We start from the raw sequence: 23,451 nt of genomic DNA on the forward strand, positions 1-23,451 counted from the left end.
CTTTGCTGTATTTCTGAAAAACGCTGTTGGTGTTTTCATAGGGATTCTTAACTTTATATTTTAACTTTGATAGTGGCTCTTAACATTAGTAAGTCAAGGTGTCCTTGAAGAATTTTTTTTCTCCCAGAAAAATTCATAGAACACCTATATGTATTCAATTTGAGTACAACTTCAAGGGGATTCTGGAACCCCAAAGCCCATCCATTGACCACCCCCCCCAAGTAAGACCTATACCCTGAGTAGAACTGCAGAACTCCACTCTCTGTTCTTCATTGTCTTTGTATTTGAATTGAGAGACCATTCCTTTGCATCTTGACAAAGAAAAAATGCACCATAAGAAATGAAATAATCTTTATAATCTTGATTCATTCAGATTCCAATGCCATGGGGGGAAGATGGCAGCAAGCTTTGACATAGTTTTTTGTTGTGTTGTTTTGGGATTTTTTTGCTTCAATCTGTCTATAGAAACAGAACTACTAGGGTAGCAAAATCAGGCAACATCTATAATAAAACCAGGGGACAGGGTATCCCCAAAATACCAAATGACCAAATCACCAGCTAAACAGCTAAAAAGCTTCTGTGGTATCAGAAACTAGAGGAAGACATGGACAGATGGCAGAGGGTCTTGTGAAGCCTTGAATGTTGTTGCTCATAGTAGGGAACCAACTGACAATAGCCAAATACATGGAGACCAAGGGTATTCTATAAGTACTAATATAAACATAACCATGAGAACAGAAACACCAAATTTTTCTCAATCCTGAAAGATATACCAAAAAAGAACAAATAGACCACATGATCACACAAAGATGATATACATTGTGTGTTTATGAATTTCATAAAGTGAAATAAGAAAAGTCTGTATATCATGTTTACATTTAAGAAGGAATTGAAAATATATATATACTTATACATATGAATAAATACATATATACATTTATATATACCTTTGTGTATATATATATGTAATGCATGTATATATGCACATATATATGTGTATATATATATATGGATGTGTATCCTTATACTTAAGACAGTAGTAGGATAAAGTTTTAAAAGAATTACCTAAAGAGAGAGGAGGTAATACAATGCAAAGACATACATAGAAGCTAGACTTTATATATATAGATCTATATATAGATATATATATGTGTGTGTGTGTGTGTGTGTGTATTTTAATACAGTTTTGGAGACATGTAAATATCTTACATAATTTAAAAGAAAATTTTTAAGGAACAATCCCTAAAAAATCAAGTGAAATGTAAAAAAGCAAACCTGTCTTTCTGGATGGTGGCATTGCCATGCAGAAAGAAATTGTTCCAAGTAACTATAAAACATAGTAATTTGTGCATATATAGTCGAATATCCCTTCAAAACAGCAACAACAACAAACCCTTAATCTGTTTTCAGTAATCATTTTGTTGATACTAGTGTTGCTGTTGTTTGATTGAAGTAGTGATAAAGTAAATTGTAGTTCTGTGTGGTGTTTTGAGAACTGCAAAGAGACACAAGACTGAGAAGTATAATTAAAAGCGTTATTTTTCTTAATTTGTGATTATAAACTTAAAATGCATCTTTTTAAAAATTATTTTTAATGTTTTTATTTCTTTTTGAGAGGGAGAGAGAGAACTAACAGGGGAGGGGCAGAGAGAGAGAGAGAGGAAAAGAGAGAATCCCAAGCAGGCTCTGCACTGTCAGTGCAGAGCCTGATGCAGGGCTCGAACCCATGAACTGTGAGATCATGACCTGAGCTGAAATCAAGTTAGACTTCTGACTTACTGAGCCACCCAGGTGCCCCATTAAAATGCATCTTTTAAAAACAGATACCTTGGGGCACGTGGGTTAAGTGTCCTACTCTTGATTTAGACTCAGGTCATGATCTCATGGTTTGGTTTGTGGGATCGAGCCTCGTGTTGGGTTCTGCACTGACAGTGAGGAGTCTGCTTGGGATTCTCTCTCTCCCTTGCTGTGCCTTCCCCAGTTGCAGTCTCATGTGAATGCTCTCTCTCTCAAAAAAAAACCAAACATTAAAAAAAAAATAAAAACACCTATTTCATAGCCTTGTTCACTAAAAGGCCTAGAAATAATGACTGACATGGTAGCAGTGAGCACCCCCAGTGATCATTCTCTAAGTACGATTTCTAAATAGTGGCGTTTAGAGACCTGCTGATTCCAAGTCTGAGTCTAGAAATGTACTAGGTGAGCCTAGAGCACCCATTCGTATCAGAAGCAGAGAGGCTACTAAAGAACATAGAATTTTGTCTGAAGCATTGCAGAGCCAACTTAACTAGGCTCTCACTGGACAAAAATAGGACAGTTTGAGCACCAATAAGGAAAAATACTGTAATGGCTTGAAGAACTTCAAAATCGTTAAATCTGTGAGTCATAGGAATGCATAGAACAAACAGAAACCTTTAGAGAATACTAGGGAACCATATCATTATTTTTGTTAAATAAGTTAAACTGTTAAGTAAGAGGAAGTAATCAAGTGTTTTATTTTGCCTTGCATATGTAAACATTCCTCAGAGTAACCAAGTGGTTATGGGGAAATTTCCCTTTACAGAGGTTATTCCTGCTGATAAATGAAGACGGAATGCTACCAACATCCTGCTGAAAGTACACAACCCACCTCCCTCTGAAATATTCCTGCAAACAAAAACCAAAACAAAACCCTGAATCTGATCAAGCCTCTAGTTCTAACTACTAATTTACAGGAAGGAGAACAGACAAAGGGATATGTTAAATTACACCATGGGGATTCATTCAGCCAAATAACAGACTGTGGGAAACTGCAGAACAGATGACTCAACTTTTTTCAACAAATTGCAAAGACAAAAGTGATGGAGGGGAAATCTATAGATTAAAAAAAAAAAAATTAAGAAACATACTAACCAATTGCAATATATGTTTTCCTTAGATTTGGGTTTAAACGGGGATCAAAAAGAACATTAATGGGATATTTGAGGAAATGGGAATACGACTTTGATATTTAATGATATTAAAGAATTGAGTGTGTGTGTAAGTGAGTGAGAGTGAGGGGAGAAGGGGCAGAGAGGTGTATTTTTTTTCTTAAGAAGAGTCTTTGTCTTTTAAAGATAGATGTTGAAATATTTACAGTTGAAATTATATGCTCTCCAGGATTTGCTTCAAAATAATCTAGGATTGTGGGTAGGAGGATGTATGGAATGTTGCAGAGGGAACAAAATCAGCCAAGAGTTAAGAATTGTTGATTGGTGATAAGTACAGGATTCATTGTTTATTCTTTCTCAACTTTTGTATGACTTTTTAATTTTTTACTATGGAAATATTAGAGTAAAAACCCAGCCATAGCTGCTTCATAAGAATGGCTCAAAACAAAACAAAAACCCCAGTGTCACAACTAACTTATTACTTCTCTACAGTCAAGTTAACTGCCCTTCTTTTTTTAGTGAACTTTTTATTTTGTATTAATTTTAGATTGACATTAAAGTTGCTCAGTTAGTATAAAGAGTTCTCCTGTACCTTACCCTTACCATACTAAATGGGTAAAAACTAAGAAATTAACATTGGTATGTTACTATTGATGAAATACCAGACATTATTCAGGTTTCACCAGTTTTTCCATTACAGTTCTCTTTTTGTTCTGGGACCTTATCCAGGGTACCACATTGCGTTTACTTGTCAGTCCTGCTAGCCTTCTTTGGTCTGTGACAGTTATCTCTTTCCATGTTTTTCATGACTTTCACAGTCTTGAATACTGGCCAGTATCCTGTAGAATGTCCCCCAATCTGGGTTTGTCTGGTGTTTTTTTTCAGATTAGACTGGGGTTATGGGTTTTGGGGAAGTGCCCTTCTTGTCACATTACATCAGAGGGTACATGTTATCACCATGACATCACTGATGATGTCAACTTTCATTGTCTCCACCATGCAGTTAATATTTTTCTCTTTCCCTACTCTGTTCCTTGGAACCAAGTCACTGGCCTACCCTCAAGTGTAGTGGTAGGTAGTGTTAAAGTCTGCTTTCTGAAGCAGGGTGTGTTAGGGATCAGGACCACATTCAGGTTCAGCGATTGACTAAATAGGCCTTAGCATATGGTCATATTGGTAGCTAGGCTTTAATATGGCAAAAGGATATAGAGCAAAATCAACAAAGGGAACAGGTGTGTGACAAGAAGTTTGGAGAAAACCAAATAGAAGCTTCCCAGAGTCCTCTCCCAGTGGAGTCACACAGATGTTCTTCAGTCCCCCAGCAATGAGCTGTGACAACACATGTGAAATGTCTACTGGAGAAGCTCACCTGAGTATAGGAGTCCAGGGATTTGATTGGCGACTGGTTAAGTAGGCACTCTCTGCCCAGCATGTATCAAAATTCCAAACTCCCAGAAGAAAGGATGTGTCTTTTCATTTATAGAAAGTTTTATACCAGTGTAGGGAACTATTTACTGGTCAAGTTTCTAGCCCCCAGCCGAAGGCCAACCATGCAAGCAGGCCTTTCTAAGGACAGTGGTCAGTGTTAACTCTTTTCTGCATAGGAAAATATTCCCTTTATGACGCATTTTTGAGAAAAGTGGAATTAGTTTTAAAAACAGCGTAATAGTAGGACCTATTATTATGTATTTTATATAAAAACAACAAAAGTAAAATTAGATCAAGGGTGTCTTAATTTCCCTGCTGTACAGAATGAAATATGTGGCAATCTAGGCCTCTTTTGGTTCATTTACTATTTCTCATGCCCATTAAAAAATTTTTTTTATGTTTATTTTTGACAGAGAGAGGGGGAGAGGGAGGGGCAGAGAGAAAAGGAGACAGAGAATTCCAGGCAGGCTCTGCACTGATAGCAGGGAGCCCAGTGTGGAGCTCGAACTCATGAATGGTGAGCTCATGACCTGAGCTGACTAGACACTTAACCAACTGAGCCACCCAGGCGCCCCTTCTCGTGCCCATTTTTAAACATTGCTATAAAAATATTACTGCAGCTTTTGAAGCATTTCATAATTTAAAAATGCCTCCAGGTTGTGACTTCATTTATTGCCAAATAATTGGAAGAAAGCTGTGTAAATTTCAGTAATAACATATAACCAAAACCTGGGTGGAAATCCCAGAAAGTAATTACTGAGATTTAAGACACAATATGTATTCATAATTTACTTTCTTTTAATAGGAAAAACGGGGTCTTCGAGAAATGCGAGTTCTTGAAAATTTGAAGAATATGATCCATGAAACAAATGAACATACTCTTCCCAAATGTAGAGAAATAATGCAGGACGACTTAAGCCAAGTTCTCCAGAGATGTAAGCCAGCGTTTGTTGTGCGTTTTTGTTTTGTTTTTTTAACGCTGTTTTATTTCAAATGAATGCTATGCCAAAATATTTCCTTCAGTGTTTTGGTGGTAGGTGGAGAGAGAATTCTTAATCAAAACCTATAAAATGGAAGCCCTGTCACAGAGCATGTGACTATCTAGTGATTAATGTGTGTTGCCAACGATGTTGAGAGCATTAATCTCCAAAGTGAGATGTGTGCATCTGGGGTACACAAGATAAGCAGTCCTTTTAGGATGTGAGAAAATTGCAGCATTATTTACCTTTTTTTTTAATTTAATTATGCATAAGAAGTTTGATGACTAAGAATTAGGCAGTGAAATGAAACTTGTTTTTCAAACAGGATACTAGAATTTTTAACTTTTTTTAAAAAAGGATCCCATCGGGGCGCCTGGGTGGCGCAGTCGGTTAAGCGTCCGACTTCAGCCAGGTCACGATCTCGCGGTCTGTGAGTTCGAGCCCCGCGTCGGGCTCTGGGCTGATGGCTCAGAGCCTGGAGCCTGTTTCCGATTCTGTGTCTCCCTCTCTCTCTGCCCCTCCCCCGTTCATGCTCTGTCTCTCTCTGTCCCAAAAATAAAATAAAACGTTGAAAAAAAAAAAAATTAAAAAAAAATAAATAAATAAAAAAAAGGATCCCATCATAAATGTTTGTAAACATTTTATAACTTTTTTCGTTAAGCAAAATATTGTAATGTGGAGAGACATTAAAAAAGAATACTTATTAAACATATAAAATAAAAAGAGTTTTATTACTAACTGATTTTAAAATTAGAAGTATATCAAAAACTTAAGGTTTCTCCTTGGATCTAGATCCATACTGACACTGTTCAGCTTGTGTGAGGGTAGATAATGCTGGCAAATAATGATGGATTACTGAAGTGCAAATGAAAAAGTACCTTTCTGGGGGGTGGGGGGGGTGGGGAGAAAACAAAACTAGCCAGTAATATAATGACCTGTGAAGGAATACAGTAGGGAGATTTGGTTAATAATTGAAATTAGCAAGTGTTTGTATTCAGGTCCAAGTTAGTCTCATGTACTCTAATGCTAAAAGGGGCTTGGAGAGAATTAATGCCCCAAGATTACATTTGGTATCTTTAAATGAAACAGCAGAAAGTCTAAAATTGATTGTAGGCTTTTGCATCTTAGTACACACATCATTTGTTTCTTCAGACTATTACTTCCTTAACCCTGACAAACATTGTAGATATTATACTAAAAAACTCGATTATTAGTGAGACTACTTATGTATGCATTTGAGATGTGCCTGTAACTGTTCTTTTCTACACTTTGAGTCATAAAGATAAATTGGGTAAAACTTGGTAAAAATCTGTGAATGGTTGTTTTGATTTAGTTCATTCTTGGGCTAACATAACTTCTGATGTGAAGACTAGCCTCTTAAAAGTAGTCTCCACAATGAAATAGAAAAGTATTACTAGTAAAATGGAATTCAGACTGTAAGTGTATCCTGAAAGGAAGAATTAAAACACATAAAATCCAAAGTTGATAATTAAGGTTTTAAGATCTGTAGACTACTCTGGGTGTAATTAGCTCTGTGGACCTAAAAAATGGCTTTGGAGGTGTTTTCCTGCTAGAAGCATGGAAGGCTTCTTCAGTAGGCTTCAGCCCAAGTATTTTCTGCTAAGTATTATGAGCATGGGTAGAATGGAGATGATTATGTGCTTTAATTTTAAAGCTTTGCCTGGGCCCATCTGTCGTTCCCAGGGAATTGCACGTTTAAAAGTCTGACATTTTAAGTCAGAGTGCTGGCTTGTTTATTTTTGATACTGATTCATCAAGGAGTTGTACAAAATCATGCAAACCAGCTTATGTGGAATGTAGTGGAGTATATTCTGGTCTAAGTAGTACTCTACAAGCCTAGTGATGAGTTAAGTTTTGTTTTGTGCCTGTTAATACAGCTGCCACATTTATCTCTTCCTGTGCTGGTGGTGCGGTCAGCTGTGCCGCTCAGAACTCTGCAGCTGTGGACCTCCGGCTGCTGGTCTCACATGTTGCGCAGAGCTAGGTAACTGTGGAGCAGTAAGGTGGGGACATCTTGAATTATTGGAATGTAGACCTATTACAGAATCCTCAGCTTGGAACTGTTTCCACTTTTGGCTGTGTGGCCACCCACTTTGTATAGTGTCTTTGGATTTGATGACCAGAAGCTTTAGAACAAAAACTTACCTGTGGTTCCTTTAAAAATCACAAAAAGTAAATGAGAGTTCTTGGAGGGTACAAAAAAAGCAACCCATAAAGTCATCAGCATATAGCCTTTATGGGGGCACCTGGGTGGCTCGGTTAAGCGTCCGACTTCGGCTCAGGTCATCATCTCGCGGTTTGTGGGTTCGAGCCCCACTTCGGGCTCTGTGCTGACAGCTCAGAGCCTGGAGCCTATTTGGGATTCTGTGTCTACCTGTCTCTTTGCCCCTCCCTGCTCACACTCTGTCTGTCTCTCTCAAAAATAAATAAACATTAAAAATTAAAAAAGAGACAGCCTTTATGTTATTTTTTAATCCTGAAAACAGTATTAGTGTCTATGCCCTGCTTATTAATTATTTAATAGACTTACGGATTTCACCACATTTGTTGCCTGGAGATCTTGCCTTAGTATTAAGGACCTAGACCTTGATTTTAGAGTAAGAAGGACAGAGCCTGTGGGGTTTCCTTACGCTAACTAACACAGTCATAGGAAATTTTCTTTCCTTACCTGCTTCCCTCTTTTTTTAGAGAGACATGACTTTATTTTTTTATTATTATTTAAGCAGAAGGATGTATGTTTAATAAGAAAAAAAAAAAGGGAAGAAAGCAATAAATCACCCTAGTAACTACCTGAAAATAACCATTGCTTTTTAACATTGGTGAACATCATTTTAGACATCTTTATGTAAATCCAGATAGAAGGATGGATAGAGACATGATAGCTGAATGAATAGCTGGGCCAGTATGAGGGAGAGAGCGCATTTGATAATGAGATCATACACTTTTTTTTTTTAATGTGTATTTTTGAGAAAGAGAGGGAGAAAGAGAGAGCGAACATGCCAGTGGGGAGGGGGAAGAGTGGGAGGGAGACACAGAATCCCAAGCAGGCTCTGAGCTGTCAGCACAGAGCTGGACGCAGGGCTGGAACTCACAAACTGGCGATATCATGACCTTGAGCTGAAGTCAGATGTTTAACTGACTGAGCCACCCAGGCACCTCTGTTTTTTTGTTTTTATTTTTGTTTTGTTTTTGTTTGTTTGTTTTGTCTTATGGGGAGGGTCATACACCTTTTAAGCTTAGGTATTAATTTTTAATTTTATTTGAATTTAATGCAACAGGCACTTAAAACTGAAGGAAATACCTTAAAATAAGTGTCACTTTTGCATAAAAGATAGTATTTACTAAAAGATCGTTCAAGGAAAAATAATTATAAAAAACATTTAGAAGTTAGAGTCATGATGTTATTATTTATGCATTAATTAATGCCTTGAGAGTTGGAGGCATTCAGACATTCACAGCTTCCCTCACCACTCTCTTCCCCAACCTCACTTTTAACTTGATCAAGGTTTATAGTATTTGCTTTCTGTCCTGAAGTCCTAATGCTGCCACTTATTTATTTAGTCTTAGACTCTTGACTTCCTTCTCATTTGTTTGCTGGATCTTTAATGATGATATTATAATTCTGTTTGTTTCCTTAGCCCTGTACTTTCAATTTTTATTTCATGCAATATGTTTGCTCTCTTTTAATAAAGAGAGATTTTGTATAACGGAGCACCTATGGACAATTTTATTAGGTTTTCTTTAAGAAGGGAGAATGTGTCTGTTTCATCTGTCTCTCACATATTATGAGCCTTTCTCCACCCCTCATATCTGTTTCTGTACAAATTAAAGCATATTAGAGTTCTAACAATTTTCTCAACTTATTTTCTTTTTCTGGCTTTTGGGGGATGAAATAATTAGGGGTTAGGAATCTCAGTTCTTGGCCATCATACCACATTTCAAAGTTTATAGTATACAATTATAATTTTTCCTTGTTCAGTAAGTGATGGAATTTTTTACCTTTTATTTTTTTTTTAACTTTTTATTTATTTTGTGAGTGATTTAGGGGACTAAGTTTGTGTGGTTTTGCTTCAATCTGTCTCTACCTAGAAATGTTTAAGAAGTCAATGATTTAAAATACCAATTTTTATTTTTTTTATTTTAGGGAGAGAGAGAAAGCCCAAGCAGGGGAGAGGGGCAGAGGAAGAGAGAGAGAGAATCTTAAGCAGGCTCCACACTCAGAGCAAAGCTTAACATGAGGCTTGATCCCACGACCCTGGGATCATGACCTGAGCCAAAATCAAGAGTCTGACGCTCAACTGACTGAACTACCCAGGTCCCTAAAATTAACCAAAAATTTTTAGCACTTTACTAGTTAGAATTTTTACCAGCATCCTCTTCACGCACTGCCTCTCCCTTTTCTGTTCTCCCTACCTCTGCTCACATGTAGCTTACTAACAGATTTTTTGGGCACAACTTTGAGAACATAACTGGGATCTGACCATCCTCACCACTTCACTAACTGCTGCCACCCTGGTCTAAGCCACTCTGATCTCTCACCTGGATTGTTCTAGTAACCACATAACTCATCTTTATTCCTTTCCTGCCTATAATCTGTTCTCCACATGGGAGCCTGAATGATCCGTTTGAAAGGTAATTTGGCTCTTGTCATTACTATATCAGAATCTCCTCCTCTTGCTTACAGAACAGCCAGACTCCTCACAGTGGCCTAGATGATTCTACATAATGGCGCCCACTCTTTTATTTCCTTCCATTTTCTTTTCCCACAATTCATTCGAGCTACTCTGGCCTCCTTATTCTTCTAATATGTGCCAAACGTGCTTCCACTTCAGGGCCTTTGCACTTGCTTCCTCTGGAATACTCTTGTCAGCCTTTTTTTCTTTTTTTAAATTTTTTTTAATATTTATTTTCGAGAGAGAGAGACAGAACGCAAGCAGGGGAGAGGCAGAGAGAGAGAGAGAGGGAGACACAGAATCCAAAGCAGGCTCCAGGCTCTGAGCCATCAGCACAGAGCCTGATGTGGGGCTCGAACCCACGGACTGCAAGATCATGGTCTGAGCGAAAGTTGGCAGCTTAACTGACAGACTCACTCACGCGCTCCATTGAATACTCTTGTCAGATTTTTGTACATTCTCATTTCCCATCCATCTCTGCTCAGGTGTTAACAGTGAGACCTTCTTAGCTACTCTAATAATCATGTTCCCTCGCTCTGGCATTCTCTGGTCTCTTTACTTTGCTTTTTCCTCCAGAGTATCCACCCCAACCTGGCATGCTAAGTATTTATATGCTATCTGTCTCCTCAACCAGAATATAGGTTCCATGAGTTCGGGGACTCTGATTGTTCTCTCCAGTACCCCTGGCACCTAAAACAGTGGAGTTCCGAAGTAATTATTTGTTCCTTGAGATGAATGAATGAGAATTCAGCTAACATCTAATACCAAGCCAAAATTACTTGCTTATGTATGTATTTGAGGTTCACACATACCAATCATGATAGAATGTATTTGTTTTTCTTGTGTGAGGACAGTCGGGACATTGTCACCTATCGTATGTGGCACTACTGTATGTGGTGCTAATTTCAAAAAATCTTTTGGTTGAGAGAAAGTAATTTAACATTTGTTGACTCTTTAAAATAAGTATGGTCTCCTGAAATGCAGACAACAGGGGAAACGGCTTCCTGCTGCATTAGGTACAACCAGTAAGTGATGTGGAAGTGATAGGAAGGTTGAATAATAGGCCTTTTCCTCTTGGGGTCTCTAATCATGAAGAAGGAATGTTTGGTATGGTCACGTGATTTTCTTGTATTTTAGAAAAGCAGGTTTCATTAAATTTAGAAAGTAAACCTTTCTTATTGTGTGGCTAAAGAATTAAAAAGTCAGCAACTTCTAAGGGACTGAAATTTCTAAAAATGGGCGTTCTGTCTGAGCACAAAGACAATCCCTGTAAGGAACAAAAGTGTGCCTTTGTCAGATGTGTCCTAATTAAAATTTTAAAGGACATAACAGATGGCAAAATAATGTCATAGTCTTGTAATTCTTCTCTTAGGTTAAGCCCAGAATGATCTGAAAATGATGAAGCACCCAAAGACCACAGAATGGATTTTTTTTAAAGTTATGTTCAGAGTCAGGGGGAAAAAAATCCAATCAGGAAATGATAGAACCACTGCTTGGGAAGAATGATGTAATATTAATATGCCACAGAAAGAAGGCAGATCTAATCAGTTCCCATTTTGTTTTGTTTTCATCTTTTCTGTTAGAACAAACAATGATTGGGAACATAATTTTCAGGGCTAAAATATTATCTTTGATGTAACTAAAATAAATGGCTGCTGATAAAAACATTACTTTTTAAAAGCAGAATCCTCCTCTTTTACCATATTCTCACAGGGAGGGACCTAACATTTTTCTGAAAGGGAAGTCACAGTCCCTGCCCTGCTGAGGAACTTGGGACCTATTCGGGACTAGGTTTGGGTAGGAGAGGAAGGCATGTTGTGAAACACTACTAAACCTCTGTGTAAGCAAATGCAAGGTAAAGTGGTGAAATACCCACATACCTGGTAAAGGAATTTCAAATAAGAGAAAATCCTTATAGGGAAAGGCTTAATCTAGGAGGGCTTTATTATGAAGCCAGGACACCATAAACTGTTCTCTTAAGACAAGTAAGACATTGTCATTAGGAGACAGGACTAAGGAAAGCATTTTCAGTAGGGATAGTAAGTAGAATAATAGTAATAACAACCTTCCTTGACTGCTTACAATGTGTGAGGAACTGCTCTAAGTGCTATTAATATTTAAATTACTTGTCAGCCTAGTACCCACTCTGTTATCTCATTTAATGTCGGTTCTGAAGTCCTCTCATTAGTTGTTCCATTAATTTTACAAATGACGAACTGAGGTGCTGAGGTGTTAGGAAAAGCAACAGTGACAGTGCCTGGCTCATAGCAAATGCTCACTCGGTATTTGGCAAGTGAATGAGTGAGCAAGCAAACATGCAAGTTACACAACTAAGTGCTCAACTCTACATTTGACTACAGCTCCCTGTCACCTGCGTGCAAAACAGTGAAAACATTTGTATACAGAAATAAAATGGGTTCAGTAAATGAAGAGGTCTGAAGAACTAATGGATGAAAACCAGTTTCATTGATGAGATCACAAGAGGAGAATGTTGAGGGTATGAGCCATGCCTTTAGAGGCAGGGATCTGATTGTATTTATTTTTGAAAAAATTTAAAAAATTTTTATTCAGTTTTTGAGAGAGAGAGACAGAATGCAAGTGGGGAAGGGGCAGAGAGAGAGGGAGACACAGAATCTGAAGCAGGCTCCAGGCTCTGAGCTGTCCACACAGAGCCCGCCATGGGACTCGAACTCACGAACCTTGAGATCATGACCTGAGCTGAAGTCGGACGCTCTACTGACTGAGCCACCCAGGCGCCCCTTACAACCTGCTTTCTGCACTTATTAGTCATATTACCTACTGTTTGTACCTCAGGTTTTTACAGATGCCAGAAATCTGTGAAATGGGATAGTGATCCTCTCCTAATTTAGGAAGATGGGATTGAGAGGAGTAATACATGGAAAGTACTTAGGACAGGTCTAGGCACATAGTGATAATAAATAACTCTAATAATTACCATGAGCAGTTGTGGTTCATTAGAAAGGGAAGTCACTCGAAGGAAACAGTCCAGAGAAATTTATTTGAATCTGGCAGTGGCAGTCAGGATGAACTAGCAGGCAAGAGCAGAAGCAGGAATGGGAAGTTGTTGAAGCCTTGTGGGTACCAAGTACTGCCTGCAAGAGAGAAGTTTGTATGAATGAGAAAAAGGGAGAGGGAGGGCTAATGAATCAGAGAGACATTGTAGACATAATGAGAATGTAATGATAAATTTACCAGGCATTTTATATCTTTTTGGAGAATTCTGAAGTCATTGTTGACAACTTGTCATTGGAATTAGTACCTAAATGCCCTTGGCTTATACCTCAAAGCTCATGAATGATGTTGGTTCTAATTATGACATCCTAAATATATTGGCAAAGCTTCTTTTTTCCCTTCTAGCCAGCCTATCACAACCAAAATAATATCAGTTTTTTTGCATAGTTTCTTGAGATCTAAAACAATTCAAGTTTTGGGGGTGTTTCTTTTAGCTAAGTCTTGAACAAGGGCTGCTGATTGAAAACCCATTGTCTGTTTTATTTCAGTGCAAACAGCTTCTGACGCAGTCTGTAGACTCCAACAGAAGGAGCAGGAACGAAAGAAGGTAAAAGTACATCATTTGGATAATGGGACCTACAACTCCTATTATCATCATATTATTAGCAGTTGCTTTTCATTTAAAAAGTCTCTGAATTTGTTTTCTTTATGCAGTGATTTAAAAAGTTTAAAAATGGCTAATTCATTGAAGATGTGTTCAGGAGGTATGAACACTTGATTGTACCACCCATATTTTTATAATTCAAATTGCAGATCTTTTTTTTTTTTTCCTTTTCAACATTTCCAACTATTCCCTGAAAGCAGTATTTGTCTCATTGAGGAGAGAGAATAAGACTTTTACATGGAACAAAAAATGCCTACCAGATTGGGAATATAAATCTTTTCTTTGAGCCTGAAGCACTGATGAGTATGTTATGTGTATTTCTTCTAGAAAAGGAAGCATTCATGCCCGTGGATGGGTTACTTAATGAATAGTCATAAGAGTATGCGAAACACTTGCTGGGTAGTGCTTTGCTTATTGAAAGTATATCTTAAGTAAGTTTAGATGTAGAAAAACAACACAAGAATTTAAGGTCCTGTGATCATTTGCTATTTTCACTTACAGTTTCCATAAAGTATTTTTATAACTTATTCATTGTTCTGAACTAATAAAGATACACTTTTTAAGAAATGCTGATAATACTGAGTCACTCTGAATATAGTATCTTTTATGGGTAAATAAGTGTTGCTATCTCCATTTCTCTGGAATGTGCTGTGGTTAATCCACAATAATAGTTCAGATCTGCACTGTATATAAAAATACAGTGGAATAAACCATGTCAGAGTTTACATTGCTGTACCCTCTGCTCAACTCTAAATATTGATACAGAGTTTAAAATTCAGCAATTTGGTGAATTAGGCCTTAGTGAAAGGACTAAACATTTCAGGCAGGTGGGAAGGCTGCCCGAGAGGTGTAAGGTCACAGCAGGCTGGGTCAGGAAGCAGGGCCATTGAGCGTGTTGATAAAATGGCAAGGCAAGGCCACGGGCAGGATCATCTGTTACGGTGTCATGCTTGCATCATGTCCAGAGAACACTGTAAAGACAAGCACAGGACCTTACATAGGCCATGCCAGCTGACACCGGATGTGTTTCTTTAGTTCTCTCCTCTGCAAGGTGCCAGTGGGGATATTTCAATTTGTTAAGTGTAAGGCAGTTCATACACTCAGGAACTAGCAGTCTAGAAGAGGGAGCCCCAAACCACTAACACTAGTGCAATGTAGGATAAACTAAGAGCTGTGATCAAGTTCCGAAGAACTTTGTAGGATCTTGGCTAACGTATTCAGAAGATGGTGACATTCAAGCCCAGCCTTGAGTAGGGACTCAAGTTTGATAGGAACTCAGTTTGATAGAGGATGGGAAGAAAGATACTGTAGGGCGAGGGATACAGTGTAAGCAAAGGTAAAAGATGTGAGAAGTCAGCAGTCTCACGCAGCTGGTATGTAGAGTATCTAAATGGGTATTTCCAGAGTTAATTGTAGAGTCTTGAATGCGGTATTGAACGGTTTGTTGTTGAGGGCATCAGGAGTATTTCTGTTTAAACAGAAATACTAGTGGATAGAACGCTGGCTGTACTGGCTATTCCTGTAAATAAGCAATTCTCTTGGTTTTCAAAATAAAATAAAAAAGAGTTGTGGTAGCACGTTGCTATGTGATTTAAGCAGATTCACGTGAATGTGCACTCACACATTATTGGTCTTCCTAAGACATTGTCAGTGCAGTTATGATTGTGATTAAATGTCAATTTTTGTCATTCTTGACCATAACCTAAAATTATAATTGGAATAGTTCCTCTTGTCATTTGGAACTTTTATCACATTTGGTGTATTAAATGTATATAGGCAGGAGAATGACCGGCTTAGGTGAAGAAGTAACTGGCATCTTCTACTTGTGGTAGTTCCTTTTGTCAGCCAGCTGTTTGCCCTTGGACAGGTCCTTGCCCTTCCAGCTCCTCATCTGCAAAATAAATACCGGTTTTACTTACCTGATAGGTTGATTCTGTCCTTACCAGATAAATTGTATTACGTAATCTACATGAAACAGCTTTGCAGATTGTCTCTCATTCCAAATGTAAGGCACCATTTCTCCCCTGCCAGCCCAGTCATTTGTTTAAGGTGCAGGTGTTCACTGTGCGGATAAGAGCCCTGCTGTGGTCTGGTTAGAGTTGGTGAAGCATTGAGAATCCTGCCCATTCATGATTTTGTAATTAAAAGATACTAAGATACCATCACATGGTTTGAAAGAAAAAAAAAATGGCCTCAAGAAATAATAAAAGCCCTTAGATTATGTTGACCTTAAATATACTTCTTATAGGTATTATGTCAGAGAATGTTACTAAACCATTTTTTAATGTGGAATACACATTCAGTACAATGTACTGAAATGTGTTTCACTAAGAATTAGTATGCCATTAGTATGAAACCTACATGTATAAGAATCTGTTCTAGGGGCGCCTGGGTGGCTTGGTCGGTTAAGCATCTGACTTCGGCTCAGGTCATGATCTCACGGTCTGTGAGTTCGAGCCCCGCGTCGGGCTCTGTGCTGACAGCTCGGAGCCTGGAGCCTGTTTCAGATTCTGTCTCCCTCTCTCTCTGCTCCTCCCCTGTTCATGTTCTGTCTCTCTCTGTCTCAAAAATAAATAAACGTTAAAAAAAAAAAAAAAAGAATCTGTTCTGATTATTTTCTCACAATCATTTAATAAAATTAACCAGCTGAAAGTTACACAAAAATGTATTTCTCAGAGCTCAGAGAAAAGTAAAAATTCCTTATATCCTTTCAGGGCAATAAACTTTTAGTCTTTGTTTCTTTTCTAGTACTTCTCTAATTAGCAGAATATTTGAAATATGTATCTTTAAGGACTTTTTTTTTTTACTGCTCTATCTGGTTTTTGCTGAAACTGACATGGCAGAGGTTTCAGATTACATATATATATATATAAAAGATGTAGACATAAAGTTTAATGTTTTATCTAGCAAAGGTGTACAAAGCAAAATCGACCTGTAGCTTCATTTTACAATCTAATGGTAATTGTTGCCCTTGGTTATACTCTTGGCTACATTTTGTATGTTTGAATACCTCTCAGGACAAAGAAAGATGGGAGTAGTAATGGAATAAAATAGACTATTGCCATTAATCATTAATTCTTTTATGTCAAGACAATTTGTGGAATTCTGTGGGAAGTAAATTATGATAAACGTCATTCATCCAAATTACACTTCCCACAATTGATACCTAAAAGTACATTCAGAAGAACAATAAATGCACATTCCCCAGTTATTTGACATATGTCTTGAAAACCTACCCACTAACGCAAAGCTGCATTTTGGAAGCTAGCGTTAAGAGTAGCGAAATGAAAATACAACTAGCTTAGAAAATTCACTGACTCTGAAAAATATTCCATCAAGGGAAACGAGCTGTTAATATCTGTAAGTAGTTTAAACTTAGGTTCGTGCACAAGTGTCAGTTTGTGAAGCCGTATTCAACCAGACTGGACGTGATAATAAAATAAACATGAATCCTTTAATTCATCTTGTCTCTAGAAATTTATTAGATTTGGTTATACCCCTGCATGATTTTTTTCATGAGAGCAGTGAAATAGCATATACATTATTCTTGATAGAGCTTAAAAATACAAATAGATCAGTATGTAGTATTCTATTTAAAATCCTTACTGATGGCAGTTATTCTGACACTTCTTACTAAATGAATTAAATTCTTTATTTGTTGGTGTATGGCATAGGTAAAATTAGTGACAGCGTATTATTGACAGATGTTTGAAAGGGCCTTAGACTTTCATTGGCTTATTCGGGGTTTTCCCTTAGACTAGGGTTTCCCAGCCTCTGCAGTATTGACATTTTGGAACAGATAATTCTTTGTTGTGGAAGCTGTCCTGTGCTTTGTGGGATGTTTAGCAGCATCCTTGGCCTTTACCCACTAGATGCCAGTAGCCCGTCCTCTTGTGCTGTGATAACCAAAAATTTGAGGGACAAGAGGGTCAAAATCCACCTCCCCCCACCCCAGTTAAGAATCGCTTAGACATAATATATGCAAACCTTTTATGTATGCCAGAGTTCATTTATAGACCTGTTTAAATTTATCTCTAAAGAGGTATATGTAAGCCAATTTTTATTACTATTTCTTTCTCTCTTGTAGAAAGAGATAAAATCATTAGAGCTAAGTACTTCTGGTACACAGTTATGGTGTATTAATAAACTTTCTCTTCATTTTCTTTTTTTTATGTTTACTTTTTGAGAGAGAAAGGGAAAGAGAGACAGAGCATGAGTGGGGGAGGGGCTGGAAGAGAGGGAGACAGAATCCGAAGCAGGCTGCAGGTTCTGAACTGTCAGCACAGAGCCTGATGCAGAGCTCAAACCCATGAACCATCAGATCCCAACCTGAGCCAAAGTTGGAGGCTTAACCAACTGAGCCCCCCGGAAGCCCCTCATTATTTTTTTAAAGTTGGCATTTTCTAATTTTATCTTGAGAAAAACAAACGTATCCACTTACTTAAGAAATGCAGTTGATTTCATTTAGGAGGAACACTCTGAAACCTGATTTGAGAATTTTTTTGTTGTGGTAAAATACACAGAACATAAATTTTAACTATTTTTAAGTGTGCAAATCTGTGGCATTAAGTATACTCCTGTTGTTCTACAGTCATTACTACCATCCATTTCCAGAACTTTTTATCTTCCCCAGCTGAGACTCTGTGCTCATGGAACACTAGCTCCCCATCCCCACCCTCCCCCTCCATTCCTGGCGACCACCATTCTACTTTCTGTCTCTATAATTTGACTACTCTTGGCACCTTTTCTAAGTGGAATCATACAACATTATCTTTTTGTGACTGGCTTATTTCTCTAATATAGTGTCTTCAGGGTTCGTCTGTGTTGTAGCAAGTATCAGAATTTCATTCCTTTTTAAGGATGACTAGTATTCCGTTATATGTATATTCCATATTTGTGTATCTGTTCATTTGTGGCTACTTGGGTTGCTTCCACCTTTTCGCTTTTGTGAATAACACTGCTTTTAACATGAGTTCATGGTTCTTCTGGGTATATATTCAAAAGTGGACTTACTGGATGAAATGGTAATTCTGTTTTTAATTTTCTGAGGAAAATTTCCTGTTTTCCATGGCAGCTGCACTACTTTATAGTCCCTTCAGCAGTGCACAAGGGTTCCATTTTCTTCACATCCTGGTCAACTTGTTATTTTCTGTTTCTTTGGTAGCAGCAGTCCTGATGGGTGTGAGATGGTCTCTTATGGTTTCAATTTGCATTTCTTTAAGGATTAATGATGTTGAGTATCTTTTCCTTTGCTTATTGGCTGTTTGTGTATCTTCTTTCTAGAAACGTTCATTCAAGTCCTTTGTCCATTTTTTAAACCAGATTGTTTTTGTTGTTGTTGAATTGTAGGAGTTCTTTATATAGTTTGGATATTAACCCTTTATCATATATATGATTTACAAACATGTTCTCCCATTCTATGGGTTGACTTTCAGTCTGTTCATAGAGTCATTTGATACACAAAAGTTTTTAATTTTGATGAAGTTCAGTTTATTTTTACTTTTGTTGTCTATCCTTTTGGTGTTCTAACAAATAAGTCATTGCCAAATCCAATGTCTTTCTTGAAGCATCCCTCTCTTCTAAGAATTTTATAGTTTTAGGACTTAACATTTAGATCTTTGACCCATTTTGAGTAATTTTTGTATATGATGCAAAGGTCCATTTTCATTTTTATTTGCATGTGGATATCCAGTTTTCCCAGCACCATTTGTTGAAAGGATTGCCCTTTCCCTATTGAATGGTTTTGACACCCTTATCAAAAATTACTTGACCTTATATGCAGGGGTTTATTTCTTAATTCTTCTATTCTGATGGTCTCTCTATCTCTGTGGCAGTACCACACTATTTTGATTATAGTAGCTTCGTGGTAAGTTTTGAAATCAGGAAATGTATTTTATAAAATGTAGGTTTTATTATTATTCAGATATGGTGAGGCCAACAGATAGGGGGTGGTTGCCATGCAAAGGTTGTTTGTTACTCATAGTTCCCAAGAAGAGGATGCCTGCCATGCACATGGGACCCTATGAGGAAGCACCAGAGTTAGTCAGGAGGCAGAGAGCGGGGAAAATAGGTTATTGTAGTTGCAGCAGGAAGGAACATGTGAGGCAGGATTAGCAGGTTCAGGATTGGCTAATTTGAATGATTTCAGCAGACTCTGGGGCATAGGGCTCTCCCTGGCTATCTGGCCTTGTGTGATTAGGGCAGGTGGATAGTGGCCCAGAGGGTGAGAGCGTGGTTGGGGTATAGGCTCTGGGCTGGTTAGCTTGCATATAAAAGGTATGCTGTGGGGGAGTTGTTTACTATCTCTAGGAATAGGCTGGCCCTGAGAGGGACAGTCTCTCCAGGGCGAAAAGGGTCCCAGATGTCAAAGCCTCCTGGACACATGGTTAATAGAGTGTGAAACCAACTTCATTCTTTTTTTCAGGATTGATTTGGCTATCTGGTGTCACTTGAGATTTCATACAAATTTTAGGATGAATTCTTCTATTTCTGCAAAAAACATTATTGGAATTTTAATAAGGATGCCATTGACCCTGCAAATCACTTTGGATAGTGCTGACATCTTAACTACATTAAGTCTTCCAGTCCATGAACATGAGATGACTTTCCAATGACTGTGTCTTTAATTTCTTTAAATTTCCTGAAATTCTTTAATTTCAGGAATGTTTTATAGTTATCAGTGTGTATCTTTTTTCCTCCTTGGTTAAATTCATTCCCAAATACTTTATTCTTTTCAATACTGTTGTAAATGGAATTTTCTTAATACCTTTTTTGGATTGTTCATTGTTAGAGTATGGAAATGCACTGATTTTTGAGTATTGATTTTGTATCCTGTAAAATTTGCTGACTTTGTTTATTCTAGTAAGTTCTTTGTTGCAATCTTCTGGTTTTCTACATATAATATCATGTTGTCTGTAAGAACAGGTAATTTTACTTCTTTCTTTCCGATTTGGATGCTTGCTCTCTCCCCCTCCCCCTCTCCCTCCCTCTCCCCGTCCCCCTCCCCCTCTCTCCAAATTGCCCTGGCCAGGACTTCTAATACTATGTTGAGTAGAAGTGGTAAAAGCAGAATCGCTGTCTCCTTCCTGATACTGGAGGGAAAGCTTTCAGTTCTTCACCACTGGATATGAGGTTAACTGTGAGTTTTTCACCTATGGCCTTTATTATGTTGAGATAGTTTCCTTCTATTACTAGTTTGTGCAGTGTTTTTATCATGTAAGGGTCTTGAACTTTGTCAAATGTGTTTTCTGCAGAGATTGACATGATTTTGTGTTTTTCCCCCTTCATTGTGTTGATGTAGTATATTTCATTTATTGATTTGCATGTATTGAACCATCCTTATGGTCCAAAAACACTTGTTTATGGTGTATGATCCTTTTAATATGCTGTTGAATTCAGCTTACTAGTATTCATCAGGAATATTGATCTGCAGTTCTTTTTTCTTATAGTGTCTTTGTCTAGCTTTGGTCTCAAGACATTGATGGCCTCGTAGAATGAGTTGGGAAGTCTTCCCTCCTCTTCAGTTATTTGAAGAGTTGGAGAAGGATTAATGTTCATTCTTCTTTAAATGTTTGGTAGTATCACCAGTGAACTCGTCTGGTCTGGGGTGACTTGATTTTTAATGCCACATGCTTTTTCATATGACCTCTTGCTAGAAAAAGAAAAACTAGTGCAAAGTTAGTTCTACCTTTGTTTTCAAAATTAGCAGGAGTCCCACATATAAGTCCCCAAGTGGGTGGTACACAGTGTGTGCCTATGGATTTTTTTTTCTGCCTATTCAGGCATATTCAGTCAGGTTTTTTAAAGCTCTTAATTACTTTTGAAACTGGAATGTAAAATACTTATTAGTTTCTGTCATTTTTAAAACATTGCTGATCCTGAGAGACTAATAATTTAAATATTTCATTTAAATAGCATTATATAGCAAAAAGAGTAGAAAACTGGATTTTTAACCTTACTCTACCCTGTTCTCACTGTGTGACCTTGGAAATTGGTCTATAGGAGCAGTGTATGTACAATATTTTATACCTAGAATAGACCTGGTTTTAACATCCCCCCAACAAAATTATTTTTAATTAATAAACCTGATGTTAAAGAATAATAACAAGAAAAAAAAATGCAGGTGGTGTTCTTTTTAACTTTATGTATGTAGTCACACCGGTAAAAAAAAAATTAAAAATTTAAGAAATATTACACCACCAAAAGAAAAAAAGAAGAGATTAATAAATTTAAGTACATCAATTATTTTTTTTTTAAAAAAAGGAAGCACCTATTATCCAAATTAATGTTATGGTAATGAGTAATAATATTTTAGTTTGCTTTTGATTCTTATGCAAATTTATTAATAACTTCATCTAATTTGATCTTTGACTATTTAAATAGTATTGACGGATTTATCAATCAGGTTTGAGTCATAGTTGGTTAAAAATGCTTTTTTTATAATTTTGAAAAATTTCTCACATGAAGCAATAGATACATAGTTCAGAAAAGTTTTAAGCATAAAGTCTGGAAGAGCTTTATAAAAATCACATGTCACGATCAATTCCAGAAATTGCAATACTGTCTTTGTTTCTTTGGCAACTATTCTAGTGGTTCCCAATGTCCCCACAGTATAAAAAAGTTTAAGTACAAATAAAAACATATGCAAGTTTAAGTACCAAGAAAAGATAATGTAGAATAATGGATTGGAACTAATTCAGGTTTCATCTGCAGTTGCTCTACTCTCATTATTTAAGTGCAGTAATATTTCATTACTCCCAGGGAGTTGGAGGGGCTGAGCATCTAAAGAAAGCTTAAATGATTCTGAATTATTAGGAATTTGCTTTTTAAAATTTTTTTTTTTTTCAACGTTTTTATTTATTTTTGGGACAGAGACAGAGCATGAATGGGGGAGGGGCAGAGAGAGAGGGAGACACAGAATCGGAAACAGGCTCCAGGCTCCGAGCCATCAGCCCAGAGCCCGACGCGGGGCTCAAACTCACGGACCGCGAGATCGTGACCTGGCTGAAGTCGGACGCTTAACCGACTGCGCCACCCAGGCGCCCCAGGAATTTGCTTTTTAAATAAACCTGTATAGCCGACTTCACCTTTGTCTGGGACGGGCTATATAACTAGAAGTCCTCTAAATTAACTTCAGTGTAAAACACAAAACTTATTAAAGGATAAACAATAGAAATGTGTTAATTTGAAACATATTATTAAAATTCGACAGTAACCTCAGTAATTATGTAGAGCTTTAGACCAAAGAGAGATTTTTGGTTTAGGAGTATTTTATCACCAGCATTTTTCAGTATTGTCAGTGCCTGCTGATGATAAAACACAGTCTTTCATTTGTTTGTGTCATTGATTTAAATTCTCTACAGACAATACACTCTCTTATTGATTGCACCCAGGGCAGAGCTCTCCCACCCTCCTGCTGTTGCTGTGCCTTTCGTACATATTGTGTCGTTACTGAAAAGAGAAGGCTGCAGACCATCCTATGTAATAGGACTTCATTTTGTTGTTCTTAAAGAAATACGTTTGTATAAACATCAGGAAAAAATCTTCAGTACTCATTGAACTACTAATAATGCCAGGAAAAAGGATCCTAGAGAAAGGATTTGGTATGTATGTAGGGGAACTATCACTTCCTATTAGACTTGTATGAATCTGTTTGAATGTAACGATAGTTTGATGGGATTGTTTTTCAGATGTGTTTTAATTAGAGGAATACTTATTTCAGACTAAGTCTTCTGTAGAACCCCATTAATTGAACATAAAAGCAGAATGGCTATTTTTGAAAGTGATGGGCACAGGTGATGGTA

General features: G+C 37.4%; 1 protein-coding gene across 2 annotated transcripts in view; it reads left to right on the forward strand.

Moving 5' to 3' along the window:
- BLOC1S5 (biogenesis of lysosomal organelles complex 1 subunit 5) overlaps positions 1 to 23,451 on the forward strand; it is a 98,857-nt gene that overhangs the window by 16,431 nt on the left and 58,975 nt on the right. For both annotated transcript variants that reach the window (XM_047859919.1, XM_047859918.1), the window contains exons 3-4: positions 5,143 to 5,272; positions 13,533 to 13,591. In XM_047859919.1, coding sequence (XP_047715875.1) covers positions 5,143 to 5,272; positions 13,533 to 13,591 — 189 coding nt within the window. The remainder of the gene's footprint in view (positions 1 to 5,142; positions 5,273 to 13,532; positions 13,592 to 23,451) is intronic.

This window comes from Prionailurus viverrinus, chromosome B2, assembly GCF_022837055.1.
Source record: "Prionailurus viverrinus isolate Anna chromosome B2, UM_Priviv_1.0, whole genome shotgun sequence".
Lineage (NCBI taxonomy): Eukaryota > Metazoa > Chordata > Mammalia > Carnivora > Felidae > Prionailurus > Prionailurus viverrinus.